The 20281-nt window shown below is 33.1% G+C and overlaps 1 protein-coding gene across 2 annotated transcripts in view; it reads right to left on the minus strand.

Annotated features, from left to right (window-relative positions):
• The window catches only part of LOC143249210 (enhancer of polycomb homolog 1-like), an 85652-nt gene that overhangs the window by 48306 nt on the left and 17065 nt on the right, over positions 1-20281 (minus strand). For both annotated transcript variants that reach the window (XR_013027632.1, XM_076498690.1), the window contains exons 2-3: positions 16769-16928; positions 5986-6131 (exon numbers count right to left, since the gene is read on the minus strand). Coding sequence is in view for 1 of the 2 variants with exons in the window: in XM_076498690.1 (XP_076354805.1) it covers positions 5986-6131; positions 16769-16928 (306 nt within the window). In the remaining variant the exon portion in view is untranslated. The remainder of the gene's footprint in view (positions 1-5985; positions 6132-16768; positions 16929-20281) is intronic.

The following is a 20281-nucleotide window of genomic DNA, read 5'->3' on the forward strand; positions in this document are numbered from 1 at the left end:
GAGAATAAAACTGAAGTGAAAAGTAAAACTCTATTGTGAAAGGCGTGGATCCAGATAAGAGCTGAGCCAAATCTGAGAAAAATCTATGATTGTTGCCAATCTCCTGTCTTTCAAAGGACAACAATTATACGAGAGAAAAACCTTGTTGATTGGGAACCATCCTTTTGATGTTCCCTTTGTGTAGTAGCTCTTGAACAGACTAGGCAATATGATTGGAAGAAATACAACCCCAAGGGGAAGAAATGAGATAAGGGGAAAGGGGAACTACAGGTCAAAGCCTTCAGACAGAACCCATAGAACCATTGTAACTGTTGCAAAATGTAGTTAAAAAGACAAACTATTATATTTAGAGAAAGTACTCATTACTAGCAATCTCATAAGACCTAGAGACTTGTAGAATCTATAAAGTACATTAAAACAACAAATGTGCAAAACTTTGAAATTTGACCAAAAACATAAAAGAATAAGTAACATTTAAAGTACAAAACTATTAAAGGAATTTAGAAAATAAAAAACATGTAAATACTGAGTTCATGTCCACTCAAAGAACTGACAAGACAAAAGACAGAAAAGTAAAACGTATTCTAAAAACATAAGAATGAAAAAGGCAAACAGCTAAAAATAGCAAAATCTGATGCAAACCTAATCCCTAAGATGTGGCTAATAATAAATAATAAAGAAAAACTTAGAAACTAACAATAACCATAAAAGAGAGTATATATATTGAATTAAAATACCTATAAAAATTAGACAAAGTTACAAATACTCAAAGAGTAACTTTTGTGCAAAACCTGTACATGTATCGAAAATTAAACAAAAACAAAGTAATAATCAAATTCTAAATGCAAATTTAAATTCATATAACTTAGGTGATAAAAGAATTATAAAAATTTAACTCATCAAATACTAAGCAGAGAAGACATGAAAGACCTGAATTATCATTGAAGAAAATTAAGTCAATCCTCACAATCTCACATAAACTTATAGCAATAAATATTAGCAGACAGATATCAAAGAGGATCACACCTTCACCTTCTCACTAGACAGCACTGGAAATGTATTGTCAGGTCTGTGGTAGGTGGTGGTTACTCAGTCACAAACATATGCAAAAATGTATGTGACTGGACCAGCTCTCATCATCATCATACTCAAAGAAAGCCAACATCCAAGAGATGGTAGTAAGAAGGAGGATTCAACCATAGGAGCAAATTGCATGTTCATAGAATACTCCATCCCACATTTGTTGACATGTGAAATTGTACATCAGGTCCATGGTAAAATGAGTGTTGATGTTACCTACTCTGGAAGAACACCACTGTGCTACTCTCAGCTGAATGAGGCTTAACATACTTAGAAGGATGCATTCATGGGTCACCACCCCTGGCCTGGCATGTCCAGGTGGTTAGGGTACTCAACTTGTAATATGCTGGTTGCAATTTCAAATTCCTCTCCCATGAAACATGCTCACCCTTTCAGTTGTGGGGGGCAGTATAATGTGATAGTCAATCCACAATTCATTAGTAAAAGAGTAGCCCAAGAGTTAGTGGTGGGTAATGATGACTATCTGCCTTCCTTCTTTCACTGCTAAATTAGGAATGAATATCACAGATAGCCCTCATATTGCTTTGTGCATAATTCATAACAAACCAAATCAATCCACCACCTCAATAAATATGAACTGGCAAGTGGCAAAGAATCCCACACTGTACTAGAAGAAAGGGAGAAACAGTATGATGGAGGATATTCAAGAATATTGCAATGGGTGACTATGATAACTTATTTTGAAAAGTATACCAATTTTGTGACCTATAATATACATATCATCTGATGGGCAGTAATCCAAATCTGTTTTACTCATGTTAGTTCATGAGAGTACTGTTTGGGACAAACATCTTTATGAAGCAAAATATCACAAGATCTTATGGACCATGGTGTATGAATAGTAGGGTGTGTATGACACACAGCTGAAGAAAATAATAAACAGTAAAGGTGTGGGTAATGGTCCACATAATGGTAATGGCTGACTCAACTCTGGACTGTAAAGAGTTGAGAATGCTCCCAAAATCATCCTACTGTAGAAAAGGTGTCATGTAAAAAGCAAGCAAACAGAGAGGTAAACAAACCCAAGACAAAAGAGCATCCAGACCCAAAAGATCCCAACAACAGAATAACAATGCTTGCAAAACCAGGGCAGAAAAGAAGAGGTATGCTAATGTGGAAAATGGGAGATTCATAATCTCTACCAAAATCTAATCCAGGGAGCAATGAATAGCCTCAAGCAACATGTATAAAAAGGGCAAGGAGTGGAGGTGGGCTGAGAAAATGAAATCAAGTATCAAGATTAGATTCTCACAAAGAGACAAGTGACTCCAAACAATGTGAGAGTTAAAAGAGAAAATCCAAATAATAATATGAAAAACCATGCTTGTCCAGAGCGCATGGATGTTGAGGCATACTGACAACTAAGTGCAACTGGTCCCCAAAACAACTACTGCGAACCCTGATATCTGGAGAGGAAGGAAACACTATGTACTGACCCAAAAACATGTTATTGAGAAGAGCAGCTTGGTGTGCAAGGACAATCATCAGGTGATGCAGGAGACATCATAAAAGTAGCTAACTCCCTGTGAACCAGAGCTATTACTTTGTGAGCACATAAAGCTTGGCCATACACCACTAAAATGGCTGGCAAATCAACTGTATTAGCAGCATAGAAGTGATTTTGGACAATATGGAAGAGAGAACACTATTGACAGTAGGAGTTATGCTGCACTTCTATTGATAGAGGATAGGTGGGAATATCAAGGATAGTGGCAAACAAACATTTGTACATATAGGTTGTAATATAAGTCAAGAAAAGTTATTTGTGACTGGAGGTAAGATATCATACCAAAATACTTTGTTTGTTGTTAAGCATCACGCTATACAATGTGTAATCTGTGCTGCTCTCACCACAGGTATCTAAACCTGACTTTTAGCATCACAGGTTTTCTGACTTATTGCTAAGCCACTCACGATGGTAGAATAAACCCTGAAATGATTTTTTTTAGAAATAAAAATATACAGAAAATATAGACTACATTTCAAAATCCAAGACAGCCACTATATGAGTTTTAGAAAAATGGAGAACACTTTCTGGATTCACCATGTTTAAAAATTATGAATTATAAAATTGGTTTTAGTATGCAAATCGATCCAGATCCTATTACACTACACATGGCACTATGTAAATTTAGGAGTTATGTAATTTTAAACTTTTCAAAGGAGCAATATTTGAGAAGGTTAAAAATATATAAAAATAAAAAAGATAAACAAAAAGTTGACATAATGTGGTATGTTAAATTTAAATAATTAAACAAAATTACAATTAAATCACTGTTATGAACAGAGCCAACTGACTGAAATTAGCATTTCTGATTATTTACTGTTTTAGTTTATTCCAAGTATCCAAGTAATCAAAATATTGCTGTTATTTTTGTTTTTAAATAAGAACAAAGGTACATAATAGTTACTTACTTAGATGACTTTTGTTCAACACTGTCTAATCCAAAATACTACACTATTATAATGGAAGTCTTCTAGTCTTTTACAACCAAGTTTTCAGTATCTTTATAGTGTTACAAACTTTCAAAAAATTAACTACTATCATACGATTATTGTAAAAATTAAACATTTCTGCAGGTAGTGTGAAGAAACTAAACGTTGTTACTTTTCGAAACAACAGTACTTTACTACTTGAAAAATCTTTCTAATTTTTATGGTTTTAAAACTTTGTAAAATCATAATAATATCAAAAGTATTAGTTTCCAAAATAAATTGATGTTATTCTAATTTTTGTATACCTTATCTTTAAATTCAGGCTACTTTACAATACAATATTTCTTCTTTGATTGTATACTCATTTGTTCAATAAACAAAATAAGTTATGACTGTTCATTTTTCTTGGTTAGTTATAAAGCTTTTGAGTAAGTAAGTGGTCATAGATACAACATTTAAGGTCCATAAACTGTTATAAACAAGCATGTGAACATATAGAGTAATATTAATCTATCTGGCATAAAATATTTGGAAAAGTGCATAAACTATAGTGGCAACAGGTGTCTGATAAGTGAATAAAATATTTCACTGTTTCCAAACATTCAATGGGTGTATAGTTTCAAGAGATATCCAGTATCCCATCTACCAATGTGCATGCACTTGGTGTTCAGGTGTAAACAACAGCCACTGTTGGTGATGCATTAATGTTTTTATATTAATTTAGTAGTTCTGAAATAATGTGAACATGAAAATTAACAATTTAGATACAATCTGTAAAAAACATGTGTTACAGATGATTTTTGAAAAGCCTGTGTTCAAGAAACAATTTCTTAAAGAAAACAACACAACTGCTGATATCATATTTACATTCATAATTTACCAGATAGATGGTATATATTTTACTAATTTTGTGTACTTCTGCTTTCACAATATATTTTTAAAGTGCAACATTACAGTTTGAATCATACAATGGTAATGATACTTAATTTCAAAATTGTATAAAAGAATTATAAAGTAAATTGAATAACTTGCCCAATGAATAAACTGTAATGATAAAAATTGTTGCTCCTGACATAAATTTTATTGTCTAGGAGGATGCCAAGCAACTTTAAGTGATCAACCTTGTTCAGCTAACCTGTTATTAACTGAAAACTGACTTTATATGCTACAGACAATCTTTTAATTCAACACCTTTGATTCCCTAGAATTAACAAGCAAAGTATATGCAATAAATTCAGACTACCCCTATCAATACGTACATTTAACAAACTGTTTGGATTATACACACACACATACATAATTTAAGGACAACATGGGATCTGCTGGTCTATCTAGACTATACCATTCATTAAAACAAATTTTAAAATGAAATTAAAACATTTCAATCAACCTTTTACCATTCAAATATTTATGAAGCTCTCCCTTAAACTCTCTCAAATTCACTCCATCCATCACATCTGAAGGTAACCCATTCCAAAATGCTAATCACCCTGTTAAAAAGTTAAAGTTGTCTTATTTGAAGAAGAGTCAAACCCTGCCAAAATTTGCATTTGTTTCAATTTGCCCAACCGTTCTCACCATTAAGTATTAAAATAAAAGATGGTGCATCAACACTATGAATCACTAAACAATATTAAATACCTCAACCAGATATGCTCTAACTTTTTTTTTTCCTTCAAAAAAAATTTCAGATATCTTAATCTATCCTTGTTTGACAACCCTTCCATCCTTCCTAGTAGCCCTCCTATAAACCCTTTACAATAATTCAATATCCTTCTAAGATAAGGCAACCATACCTGAACACATTGTTAGAAATGTGGCCTGACACAAAATACATGATTATTAATAAAAGTAACAAATAAATCTATTAATGTAACAAAACAATCAACTAATCAAAATCAGTATTTTCAATGTTTATTATTTTCAAATAGTTCAACTATCCAAATAATTGAAATATTTCCATTATGATATCTCATTATAACCTTTGATTCATTTTAGGTTATTCATCTCAATAAATTAGTCTCATAATTGAAAACAAATAATCAGTTAATCAAAATGAGTTTCCAACCATTGCTATTTATGATTCTTCCAAATATTAAAGTATCTTGTGAATAATCAATTTGTTGAATGTAAAAGATTAACAATTAATCATATATATGTGAACCTGACGATGACCAAAGAAGGTCGAAACATTGTTCACTCCTCCACGTAAAATATTTTCTCAACCCAAACGAGCCGTTTTTACATATATATTTTTCTCTACAAGTGGGTTTTCTCAACATCACTGATTAACAATTAATCAATTAGTAAACTGTACTAATCAATCAGCTATAAAGTAAATGTATATTTCATTACATATTTCAAATGTTATAACTACATAATGAGAACATTTCTTTCTTTACAAAATTTTCTTATGACACTGGGTTATGAAAATAAACATTAGCTTACTTGTTGGCCACTACTTTTCTCTAAACGATCCATCATTTCTTCAAACTGCAGAGGTGTAACTTCCATTTTCTTAGCTTGTTGTGTCAGCCATCTTTCATCTTCTGAATCCATATCATAGTCAGGAATATCATGATCAACTGCAAAAGCTGTAGGAGAGAGAAGAAAACAGAAGTGATCAAATAATAAACATTATTGTAATAGTCTCCAATGTTTCTGGTAATCAACTTATTTCTCCAGTGGTTAGATGAAAAAAAGAAGTTTAAAACCACCAAAGAAATGTTACAACAACAAGAGACCCAGAACATGGTATGAAGGAAAATGTTCACAAAGTGAGAGCAACGTTTGAACACAACAAGCACAAACAAATACTATATTTTTGAAGTAAACTGAGTTTTGAATAAGTACTCACCTCTCACAATAAATTATACTGTATCCTGTTAATATATATTGTTTTTTGGCTCTCAATAAAGTTGAAAACATTCCAGTGATGACATCGTTGTTATTTATAAGCTTCTTGGGATACATCATGTTTTTTGACAACTAGTAACCAATAAAGACCATCTACCTAGATAGTCTATAATTCCCTAGCATATTTTGGCATCAGATTCCAGCAATCAGAGAAGCATGGAGCTAAGGAGAGGACTCAACTTCAGTCCATTTATCAAGAAATGTTAACAAACGTGAATGGATGAACTAAAATAATACATTGAGAGGATCATTATATAAAGTCCATCATAAATAAACTATGAGAGAAAAAAAGCAGACATATGCATTTTATAGATAAAATTTATTCTGTAAGACTTTTCAACTGAAACCCAAAAATGACATGAAAGAGCAGCTTTATGTCCTGCAAGCAATAATTATGAAACAAGAAAACAGACATCAACCATCAATCAAGCAGTGAAAATCAAAGAAGTTAGTATGAATTAGTATTAGAGAAGAAGAAAGAAATCACATGAATTGTGAAATCAACTTATTCAAGATAACTAATATCAGAAGAAACATCACCAGAAATCATGGAAGGAGTAGCTAGGAACCTTTGGGATGAATGAACCATGAAATGGATCAAATAAAATTCCTCAGAAAACAGGGAGATTAACATACACTGAAATGTGCTAGGCCTACAAAAAAAAGAACCATAAGGATTAATGTCACAGAAAAGAATGTAAAAAAAACTGCTACCTTTGCCAAAAAGTGCAACCAATGTTCATTTAGTTCAATGGAAAATATGACACACCCACAAATATTGAGATATGTACTCTTTAACTGCTGAAAGTTCACAACACAATCTATAGAGGCTCCACTTCTAAAGTTATCTTACTATCATTTCAGAACATATAAAACAGCATATGACATACCCATCTTTTGTCCTAGTTATGAATTAAAGGAATGTGGGTTGGATACTATGATAAATAACAAAAAAATTTCATAAATTTTATTAACAACATATTATTACAGGATTCATTATTACATCACCAAAGGTTTTATATAAGCTTTAAGAACTCAGTATGTACATATGTAAAACATGATATACACTATGCAATGGTTAGAATGACTGTAATAAAAAACAGCCAAAGTAGTGTAAGCATGGGTGCTTTCTGTTACCATCATTCAACACCAAACTCTTTACGCTGTCCCAGGGGTTAAAGTTGAAACATCATGAATCTAAGAAGGAAGTTAATATAATCCAAGAAACTACTCATCACATCAGCCTTAAGGTAGTTGTAGTAACAGAAATTTCAAGTGAGTTTATGTATTATTACAACAGTATCAGCCATTTTTCTCATTGTATTTCTACATTGAGGGTACTAGCACACTGTGTATGTTGTGTTATACATAATAATATTTTGTGCAAGGATGTGGTGTCATCAATTTATGCAGTTAATGTTAATTTACATCAAAAACAATAAATGTTTAATAATAGAAATAATGAGGTGTCAAAAGGGTTATTAACCTCATTAACATGCCTCTTTTTATTTATAACTAGCAATAGAAAGCAAGAATGAATTACAGTTTTGTAAGCACCCAAGTTAGAAGTTAACAACACACAACTCTCATAACTTATCACATGGTGATGAATTACAGAAGCACACAAAACCTTTGCCAAATTTTTGAAAAGTGCAGAAAAAGATAAACAGTCAAAATGAATGAAAGTATTTGCAATATTTTTACTTACTATTTAATTCTTATCAATTTATGTCACTGTGCAGGTCATTTGAAATAATGTTAGGTGAGTCAACTGTTTGACCATAGTTAAAATAAATGCAGTATGAATTTTAAAGTGTTTGAAAATCATAAATTTGCTTTTGAAGGGAGAGAATTTCAAACTAATTTCAGCTTAAATATTAAGATTTTGACCAAAATTTACTTCAAATCGAAACAATGAATTTAAGCAATTTCATAACTGAAATTGAATCAAATTTTTATAATTCTCTTTTGCACAACCCCATTCAGTGTTTCTTTATTGTGATAACATGGGTTTCCCCTTTTGTTTTTTATTTATCTTAGTTTAAAGTTACTGTATTAATGTTTCATTTGGGTCTCATCTAAACTATTATCCTATGTTAACTCAGCATGTGCTTTCTTCACTTTCTTCTAACTTCATGGCCATAGCTCTGATCTCTTAAATCCTCTTAATATTCTAAAACATAAATTTCAATATATACACATTCAATACTGAAAGATAATAATTCCTCATTGTGTGAAACAATTAAATTTAGTGTCATAAGAAGCACTGCCATAAAAACCAGTTAATGAACTACAATATAATTTACTGTTAGAAAATGTTTGGTGAAAAACATAAGTGATGGACAGGGAAACTTAGTTGTTTTTGGTCAAAATACAGATATTAATAAAGCTTAAAATTCATAATTTTCTTACACTGAAAATATATTTCCCAAAGTTCCAAAAGTGATTAGTTTTACTCTCATACATAAATATTCTCATTTAATGCTGCCTCTATTTACAAAACGTTTTTTTTTGCATGCCACAAGCCTTTCACTCTCATGTTCCCTTTGATTCAAGTGGTTTAACCAATTCTCACATGCAAATTATCATGCAAAAAATCTCCATCAACAGTAGTGCCATACACCCCCCATGACTGATGTGTTCCCTCTATATTATTCTACCTAATTATCAGTTTTAGTTCAGGAAGAAATGTAAACAGTGGTTGACTGTGAGGAGGAAGAATAGAAAGTGCAAGCAGAAGTAACTGTCAAAAAAACATTTTCAGTATAGGAAACTTATAACTTCTGACAAGGTACCTTACTTCCAGTCTAACACATAGCTAGAATCCCACCTTAAACAGGTGGAGGGAGAAAAAGTATGAGCATCCTTTGAAAGCTTCTAATGAGGAAACCCTCTAATAAGAGAATTATATGTAAAAGACGGCACTACTTCTGTACCAGGTATACTCCTCCTTCAGATGTGGCAAAGCTATGACAGAACCAGGCAGAAAATTATAAGGAGCACATTCCAATGGCATAGAAAACAGTTGGACAGTGATCCTAACCATAATATAATTTCAATTTCCTTAATGAACAGAATGCAGGTGAAATAAGGGATGCTCCCCAAAGTGTAGAGTGGCTGGGGAGTAATGAACCATACATGGCAAGTCATCTGCATCCAAACTTGACCTCTGGAAACCAACATCTATGTTGGGGTAAGATGAGAAATATACCATTTGTTAGTCAACTTTAATACAAAACTCAACCTCTGAAAACTAAAATCCATGCTGGGGTAGAAAAAGAATATCATACCCTTTTCACCTAAAGATCAGCTGATTGGAGGGAGAAATCCTATCACTGATCTGTGAACAGCATAAATGTAAAAAGAGTGAAATGCAAAACTATCCCATTTAAATAAAACAGATAAGAAACCTTAAACACAGCAAATTCTCTGCATAAAGACATCACAGGATGGTACAAGAGGAAGAAATAGAGCAACCGACAAGTGCACACACTGTGATCCACAACAATAGGTAGTGTACTTAGAGCAAATTAAATGAGGAACTAGAAGATGTCTTGAACAGATGTCAGGGCTGATGTTGGTTCAGACCAAAATTCAAAACTCAACTGCTGGAAACCGACATTCATGCAGAAATAGGAAGAGAGATCCCAATCAAAGGGGTAAATGGCATTTAAGCCAGCACACTACATGTTTAAGTACATCACATCAAGTGGTTTAACTCTAATCCAAAACTCAGTTGCCTGGAACCTATGGTTATGTGGGAGTATAATAAGGGATAGAAATTGCTTGACAGGTGGGAGGACATTATAGTGACTGGTTCAGCTCTAAATCCAAAACTTAATTACCAGAAACTGACATTCATGCAAGGGTGAGATGAGAGATCCCAATTGGCACAACACGAATATAGACAATATGTTGATTGTATCACTTCTAAATCCAAAACTCAACTCCCAAGAACCGATTTCCTTACAGAGGTGGGATGAGGGATCCTAATCATTACAATGGCACATTCCAAAGATACAACATCCCCTCAAACAAATCTCTGCAAAAATGGAGAATCCATTTGGAGAGCATCTTATCATCTACACCAACAGCAACCACCACCCTACTCTTAACTGAACAGAATCTTTACTGTTAATTTTGTACATCTCTCATTCACACATCTGGTACACACAAAAAAAAAGCTAACTATAAGTCCCTATCAGAAGTGCATAGTAAACAAATGATATAAGACAGTGTCCCACCCTAGAAGATCTCATAATGAAAGAAGCCATGCATGGAAGGAAAAGACTGAAGATGACAGATGCCTCAACATGGAGGGAAGGAGGAGAAGGTATCCCACAAAAATCCCCTATATATAGGTGGAATGCTTAAGAAACAAAATGTAAGATCAATATTTCCTATAAGAGAGTCAATAAGGTAAGATGTAGCTTGAAAACCAGGTAAAGAATAAAATGGTTAGAATTAACAGAGGCTGCCTGCCATACACACAACAGAGATTCTAAGTTAATGCAATCAAGGAGAAATATACCTGATGGTAAGCTAAGGCAAAATGAACCAAAGCCTGTATAGGGCAAGACATGCAAGTACCCTGTCAAAAACAGAGACAAAAATGATAAACATGAAACATAATATCTCAAGGAGGGGAAAATATTATTGTGAAAGATGTTTTAAAAGGACTAGACTAAATTCCATAGTAGAGGCCTAGTAAGGCAAGACATAATTGGGTGGCAAAAAACTGACAAAACTTAGGCTGCCATGAAGGTTAGGTGGGTTTGGCATTGTAGAAAGAAGGCAAAAAATACTGGAAGACAAAACCTGAGACAGTGTAATTGGTTACCATAAAACCCTATTCAATACAAGGCATGAAATGAATGGGTAGTCAACCCCTTCTGCCTTACCCATGTAGTCTATGGGTGAGTTGGGTTTAGAATGGGCAGACTAATGAATCAATCATTTTGAGAGGATAAACCTTCAATCAAATTTATGTGGAATAACCCATTTAAGTAGTGTGCATTTTTTGGATGTGGAAGTAACTATTTGTAAGTTGGTATGTTCATACAATGTAGATTTAACTAACTTAACTACATCTGAACAGGAACAACTTGCCACAGATCAGGATCCAGAAAGAAAAAGAGTGACATGCCTTTGAAAAATAGGAGGTATAGACACTAAAAGGTGACTTACCCAGTCACTGTCTCACAAAAAAGATCAGGGTGACAATAGGTGTTTGACATTACCCCAACAAGGGAGAAACAACTACCCAAAGTAGATAAAGGAAAGTGAATATATAAAATGTAGTCCAAATGCTTAACAAACAAAATACCTGCAGGCAATGTAGTTAACATACAGGGAAAAGGGAAGATTCATGATCAGAGTGAAAACAACAGGAAGAGATGATGGGAGGAAGGAGACCAGAAATAAAATGCTAATAAAATCACAATCTAAGTAAAAGGGAAGGAAAAAAAAACAGATAAAGCAGCAAATTAAGGGAAGAAAATTGTGGGAAATGGATTAAATGGAATATAACACACAATCCATAAAATATATTTAATAAAATCAATCCAGAACAAAAGAAACAAACTGAGCTTAAATAGCTCAGAAATGCAAAGCAGTGTAACTAGAAAAGATGAATCAGTAATACCTGAACCAAAGTGACATGGATGAAAATTTGTTTCAGAAAAAGACAAATGGAATGAGAAAAAACCTAACATTATGAACAGGAAGTAGACATTTCTGAACTTAATGACAGCCAGGGCAAGCAAATGATGAACCAGAGATCAAAAGTAAAAAACATAACTAACTGGGAAGTAATAAAAGGTTCTAAAACTTCATGTGGAGGAGTACCCTACATGCAGTAGGCATAGTCACCACAAATTAGGAAGATCAATAAGTCACTACTGGAGAAACCTAATGTTTACCACAAAACAAACAAGAATGAGTGTCCAATTAGCAAGTGATATAAGCCACCATCATTAAAAAGCTGAAAAGAAGCAAGATTAGTCAAATTCAGATAAAATTAAGGGAGAATGAACTAAACCACCTTTAACTAGTAGAAGTAGAAGTGCTGAAGTGTCCTGGTGTGAATGGGATAAGACCTTTCATCTATATACCATAATCCTGAAGCCTCCTACTGACTGCACCTTTAGAGATGAGCATTAAAGAAAAGAAATAATCCATAAGAGGGGTAAAAAGCAATAAACTCAACCTTATAGGGGATATGTTCAACTATCAAAACATATAGATGAAAACTCCTTTAAATGCATTCAAGGAGGAGAATGGATGATCATGATGATGAAAGTGGTGTGTTTAAGAATACACACTCAAAAGAGACTATAATGTAAGGTATCTAATAAGAAAAAAGTATTTAACTGGAAAATGCAACTACCTGAGCTGATTGTGGAAGGAGTAGATGACCATGTTAAGACCACCCCAATTTGGAAGAAACTAACAAGGCACCCAATTAATGATGTAAGAAAAATCTCCTAAAATGTGGAAGTCAGATATAATGCAGACCACTCCACAAAAGACACATGGAACCGAAACAAGTCCAAAAGGTAGAAAATCATGTGATGAAAATAACTGATGATAAGAACATGTACAGTGGGCATTCGCAATCATGCAGCAAGAATACCCAAATGTGATCAAAGAAAACATGTGAAAACTGGAAAGACCCAAGAAGTGATTTAGGTGGTACCAACTGATCCAGGGCCCTAGTAACATCAACCATATAAGATGAATGAAGAAAACCTGTAAGTAAAAAAGGTAAAGGACAGCAAGGTGCTAAACTTGTAAAATAAAACAGGATGATATCTCAGAATGAAACAAAAGAGTAACTAAAAAAAAAACTGAATATAGTATAGCAAGTGATAAAATAGGTAGGATTAAAAGAAATGCAAATGACATAAAATTAGGAGGAAAATCTACCTGATTACAAGCTATGATAAAAAAAATTAAAACTTGTACAGGGCAAAGCATGCAAATACCCACTCTGTAAAGAAAGACAAAAAGATCATTATGAAACAATGTCACAAAAAGGGGAAAAAGGGGAATATACTGTGAAACATGTCTAAAAAGAAAAAACTGAGATAGTCCAAGCAGATTCTGCAGTGGAGGCTTGGAAACCAATTCATGATAAGGTGGAAAAAAACTGAAAAAATCTAGATCATCTAAAAAATGGGTTCAGCCATTACAGAAGGAAGGCAAGCAACACTGGGAGCAGGTAAGGTGAAACATGGCCCCCAGAAGCCCTTATAAAGGAAGTTAATGGTAAGAAGTATAAATCTGAAGGAAAAGACAAAAATGAAATAGTTAGTGTAGTAGAAAAGTTAAGAAATTCTGCAGTGAAATAAACATGTCTGTGATGTTATGTGTTGAAGAAAAGATATATAACCTAATTATTGATTAATCCATGAATATAACTACAGTTACATTGAAAATAACAGACACTTGACAAACAGCACAGAACTTAAGATATCACTAAGCCCAAAATAAAAATCTTAAGCTAACAGTATGTACAATATCAGGAGAAGATTGTATGGACCTTTCTCACGGGAAAAGGATAAAAGACAAGCAATATTGGAAAAAACAGTAAATGTGCTGATAGACGATATAAAATCTAAAGTGGTAACTTTAAATTTGGAATTCATAATTCAAAACAAATAACCAAACACAACCGCATTGGCAGAAAGAAATAAAAAGTATCAAAAAAATTGTAATGAAGTGATAAATTCCAAAACTAGGTAGAAATATAAAATAACTGTTGTATAATAAATGGTAAAATTGATGAGAAAAACTGATATGATGATACAAAAACTTGAAGAGAGCACAAACTAAACATTTCAACACAAGCATTGTCAGATGAGAAGTAACTGTTAGGTAAAATAACATTGAGGGAGGGAGTCATAAGTCAGATAGGTGTGTGGCACTACTATTGGTGGAAGTTTATTGCACAATAAGTTGCATGTGATATTTAGCTAATTAAGCTATGTGGACCAAAGATCGCATGGGAGAGAAAGGAATGTGCCATGCCATTTATTAATAGAGGGCAGCACTGAACAAGAATAGCTATGTACATGAAAATGTATTTCCATTTGATACTTCTTTACACAGTAAACTATCACCTCTTCATGTCTGCCTTAGGAAATTGTATGCCACCAGCCTTTAATGAAGTCCTAATTAAATGCATGAGAGTTTCTTATGAATTGCACTAATGTGTATTAACATTTATGCAGCAAAAGGTTTTTACCACTAGGAAGGCAACACACCTCCTGACACACTCACACCTTCTATTCATTTGCAGTCATGAGTCTCTATTCTTTGACAAAAAATTAAGAAAACAGACATGACAACTGGAAAGGTTGGGTTGAAACGTGTGAGGGGTATCTATCAAAAATAGATTTTCAGGTATGGAAAGTATTAAATTCTGAGACAATACCATACCTCTGCATACAGTAAACTGGAATACTACATTAAAGCAGTGGAGGCGTGTGTGCAAACAATTACCAAGATTAGTTCACCTCAGAAAGTGCCTTAACAAAAGCCACAGAGTATGAAACTTGATAGTATAGGATCCATATGGGGATTCACCCATGAAAGACTATAAATCATCTCTTTCAGGATATTATACTCTTTGCCTAGAAAAAAAGGCATATGAGCCCCATGTGTTGCAAGGATGGATGAAATAGGAATACTGCCATCTAAGTATTTGCACACAAGAAGCCAGAGAGCCAGTATGTGTAGCATAGTTGGAGCACATTAAAATCATACTCTGTGCCCACTTCAACTTTATCATCAGGCATAAACAGACTGACACAAGTTGCAGGAAGAAGAAACATTAGACATATCACAGAGAGTGGTATAATACTTGCACATTTTGACTCAACTACACAGATATCAGCTGCCAGAGGAATGAGCATGCACAGAGTGTGCTCACCTCAATTCTACTGAGCATATGCAACAATAGGAAGAGAGGATGGACAGTGAACACACTCAGACTGAATAGTATAGTCATACAAGAGGTAACCTGCACTATACAGTGTCACCACCACCCCACTTCTCATTATATTAGCACTATTGTTTCTAGTCCCATTGGTTAGGTCTCAACTGGTGAAGATTCTCTATGGTCTACCACTCCAGGGACTAGAAACTGATATGTAGCAAGGGTGTCCTAGGGTTCATTCAAAGAGAAAAAGGGGAAAATAATATGCAAATGGAAGACCCAGAGATAATGAATGAATGGTGTGATAAATTTGATGAGATTAAATGTGGAACAGTCTGAGGAGTATACTAAATGTAGAAATATTTAGACACAACCTGTAACAGCAGAAGGAGAAATGTCCCTGGAGAAAGATGAATCCCAGGAAATGAAGAGTAAGGAACAGGAGCTTAGAAAGTGTGATGTATGAGATAAGTAGTCACAAATTGTACAAACAGGACACAATTATTTGTCCAGTTCTGATCAACTATAGAGGTGGGAAACAGAGAGAAAGAGTAGTCCCCTTCCTGAGCATTCAAACTCTTAGAGAGGCAGGACCAGTCAGAAAAGAGAAAAATATAAGAGTGATGGAGGTTAATAGAAGAATCAATAGCATAAATATCTGAATGACAGTGACCCCAAGTGAGAAGTAAGAGAAAATTAAGTTCTTTAAATTTTGCAAATCCTGTTAAGTTAAGAAAGAAAAATATCTCAGTTCTGGTCACTGCCAAGGAAGGAAATGAAGATTCATGAATGCAAATGTACAGAGAGAATGAACTCAATGAGAACACAGTACCTAAGCTAGAATAGAAACACTTAAGCTCTATATGATAGGGCAGTCATACATACCTGATAGTGAACATTCCTCATCTGAAATCTCTCTCTGTATATATATAATACATATATACACACCAGGGATGAGGAATGCTGTTTCTATGCAAGGAGTTGTGTCACCATCCTATTGGTAGAGGGTTTTTCGTGCATAATAACATCATTTCTCAATAATGAAATTCACAATACATTCTTATGAGATTAGGTTGGAGTTCACTGAATATTATTAGCATGCAAATTTCTAAGGAAGACATGCAAAGAAGACAGTTACTGTATAAACAGGTATAGTATTTTGTTGAAAATATAAGGTTTATAGAGCAATGTAGGGATGGTGGAAGAACTGCTATTAACACATTACTGTATTAAGGTTACAGCACATTTTCATAAAAGGTAGGAGGAAATCCAATAATATATGTAACTTTAGACACACATTCTTCACTGTTCCACAACTGTTTCCAATACCTAACATGTGTGTAAACCAAAGACACACAAAATTCATGTACTTACGCTGCATGTGTCTAAGCTGTCTTGAAACCTTATAGTCTGCTGGATACAATGATTGATATAGTTCTTCATCTGTAGTAAATACCTCTGGTGTTGGAATAACCAATTCTCCTGTATGTCCAAAAGCTTGTTGAGCAGATATCGCCCTTTGCAAGTGATGTTCCTAACGATAATAAAAATAATTCCATTCAACAGAATGACTAAAAAAGGGAGGTATATAATAATAATTTCATATTTAGATTACAATAACCTTTTTAAAAATTATCTTTTAACTCTTCTTAACTAAGAAACTTACAAAATTGTTCATATTTCAATCAATAAAAGTACAAGTTAGGATTTTGCATGACATACACTGGTGATCAAACATTTCTTTTTGGTATTCAATGCATTAAAAAAATAAAGTATTTTCAAAAAATTGAAAACAAAAGGAAGTCAAATTGCATTGAAGTGTATTAAAAAGTACTGATGATAGTAAAGGAAAAATTAACACTTAAATAAAGATAATTCCTGAGTAAGTAACCATAAACTACAACTATGAAGAGAAACAGTACAGTACACATAAATAGTGGAGACTGACACATAATCGAAGTGAGCATTTTCAAAATAAAATAGTTTATGAAAATAAACAGTGAAGAAAAGAAAGAAAATAGCATATAAAATAGAGAAGATATAGGATACACTGCTACAGGAAAAGACAATTACAGAAGAAAGAAAATAAAAAATAGAAGAACAAAAATCAGTATGAAAAAAATTACAGAGATAAGAAGACAATATATATATGAAGACCAGACATATTCTGGTTAAACAAAACCAAATGACAGATAACTGAAAATTAGAGAAGATTGGAAGGAAATAAAAACAGTTTTATCAAATTTCAAGTTTATTGTTAAATAAGCTTAAAGAAGAAGCATTTACAAAATATACTAAAAATCAACATTTTTCTAAACTGAAAATGTATTTCCAATAGTGTTTATCTCTACTGAACATATAGCTATTTCTTGATTTTCAGTGTTCCCATTCTTTGCCCATCCAGGCATTTAAATATTTGTTCCATTTCATATATTCCACTCAGTTTCTAGTTTGCAAAATTCACCAACAATTAATATACCCTCTATCTATGTACCGTATTTAAGCACCTTATTCAGATAATAATATAACCACTTTTTGAAATATAAATCAGCTTTTAATGGGGAGAGTGTCAAAGGAGGTAAGTATTATTGGAAACACATATTCAGTTTAGGAAAATAACTTCCAAAACATACTTCCACTGATGATATAGCTAGAATCCCACATTCAGAAAGTGGAGGGGCCAATGCATGCATGATCCATAAAGGACATGTCTGTATAAAACAGGAGTGTAACAAGATAAAAAATGGTACAAGAGTTGGGGAACTATACTACATCCAAAACAGGTCTGCTCTTCACCTGGAATTTAGTTCTTATATCAAAAGAGGAATAGAATATACTTATTACAAGTATAAGCCAGTCCCAACTGGAAAGCTGAGGTTCTACAACTCGGGGTTGAAATTAAGTAGTTATTGTACCTATATCCCATGTTGGTGGTTAGATCTATTGGACCACAATTCTATACACAGACACACAAACACACACACTTTTGATTGGATACCAACCAGTAGTCAAAGAGTGATGGGTTTCATACCACTGGAATCATGACGTGAAAGTAAGCAACACTGAATTTGACAAACTTTTTCCTCCATATAAACCAGCCATGAAACCAAAAAAAGAACTGAAGAAGAAAGTCTGAGTGAGGTACACATAAGCAAATTCCCCAACTCATCCTCAAAGTTCTGAGGGAAACATTGACAAGCTTTAGACAAAAGTTAGATTGAAGTTTAATACCTCAGGACAGTTGTGAGCATAAAAAAAATCTGAGAAAATTGTGATCTGTCTAAATTGATCACAGGTTCCAACCTAGACCCTCACATGTCCAAAAGTAGGATCCATCCACTGACAATCTAAATAGTCCTCCTGGCCATGCAAAAGTATGTTGATTGGATAAAAATGGGAGATAAGACATAGCTATCCCACTGCACAACTGAGCAGCAAATTAGGCAGATACTGAAAGAAGGTAACAGAAAAAGGTATATAGAAGCTGAAAGAGATATTCATATGTTATATACCTTACTGGCATTTGACACAGTAAACAAAAAAATGTTGCTTGAGATGATTCTTAAAACTTAAAGGAAGAATGCTGAGTATGATATAAAAGGTCTATAATAATGTATAATAGCAATGGGAAGAATTTTAGACATGAGGAGTCAGACAAGAAACTGAGGTATATTAATTGGAAGTAAATTTTACTAATGGAAATTTGCAAATGATATAGTGATAATGGCAGATGATATGAATGAATGTACAGAGCTTATTGGAAAGTTGAAAATATAAATAAATAAAATAATTAACAATGAAAACTGAACTAAGATAAATAAAAAATTATCCTACTTCAAAATCATGGAAGAAAAAGTAAACAGTGATGGATGTAAACAAAATATTTGAGATTTTGTTTCGCTTGTAAAAATACACTAAATGAACAATAAAATATGAGAGTATCTAAAAGTCCAAAAGGCATTCAATGTAACATGTAGTGTAACAAAGAGAAATGGAATAAAAGATATAAAGAAGTAAATTAAACTTTTAAAATGTTACTTAGATCAGTGATCACTTATGGAGCAGAAATAGGTGGTGGAAAAATAAAAAAACATTAAAAAGTACAGAGGAAATATATGAAGAGGATGAAAAAATTATAGGAATACATTGCAATGATATAAAGTAATTATGAATAAAAAGCTTGAGCACAGAAATAGTTTGGATGAAGTGAATTTGGACATACATTTTGGAAATAATAAAATGAAAAAATAGGTGGCAAAAAGAAGTGCGTGATGAAGGCAGTAGGAAGAATGGAGAAAAACATGAAGACAAAAAAAGGTATTAAAGATGAAAAGAGCACTGGAAAAAGATGAAAGAACATAATTAAAATTTATTATATACAGAAAAAGCAGATATAGGATAGATACAAACAACGTTTGAAGAAGCAATGCAAGAAAGATAGAAGAAAACACACAGGAGAGATGGATAAGAAGAAGAATTTACCTTTTTTAGACATTCTCATTATTTATAACACTAATGGATTCTGTACATACATTAATCTACACAAAAAAGACACTTACTAGACTTTTTATGGAATTTGACAGCTTTATCTCATTCATATATATACAAAATCTTCTAGCGTATTTATTAAAAACAGCTTACAACTTGTGTTCCATGTATCTTAATCTACACTTAGAAATTTCTTTCATACATTATACTCTATATTGTAATAGATATAACACTTAGTACAAAAGATGTTATACCTTTCTTACTATGAAATTCACAAATCCACCAAGACTATCAAACACATACAAACTTAATATATATACTTTTGGCTTTTATACATTGGAAAAAAATTCTTAACTTTAAAAAAAGTCAAATACCTACTTTATTGCTACCACCACCATC

This window comes from Tachypleus tridentatus, chromosome 4 (assembly GCF_004210375.1).
Source record: "Tachypleus tridentatus isolate NWPU-2018 chromosome 4, ASM421037v1, whole genome shotgun sequence".
NCBI lineage: Eukaryota > Metazoa > Arthropoda > Merostomata > Xiphosura > Limulidae > Tachypleus > Tachypleus tridentatus.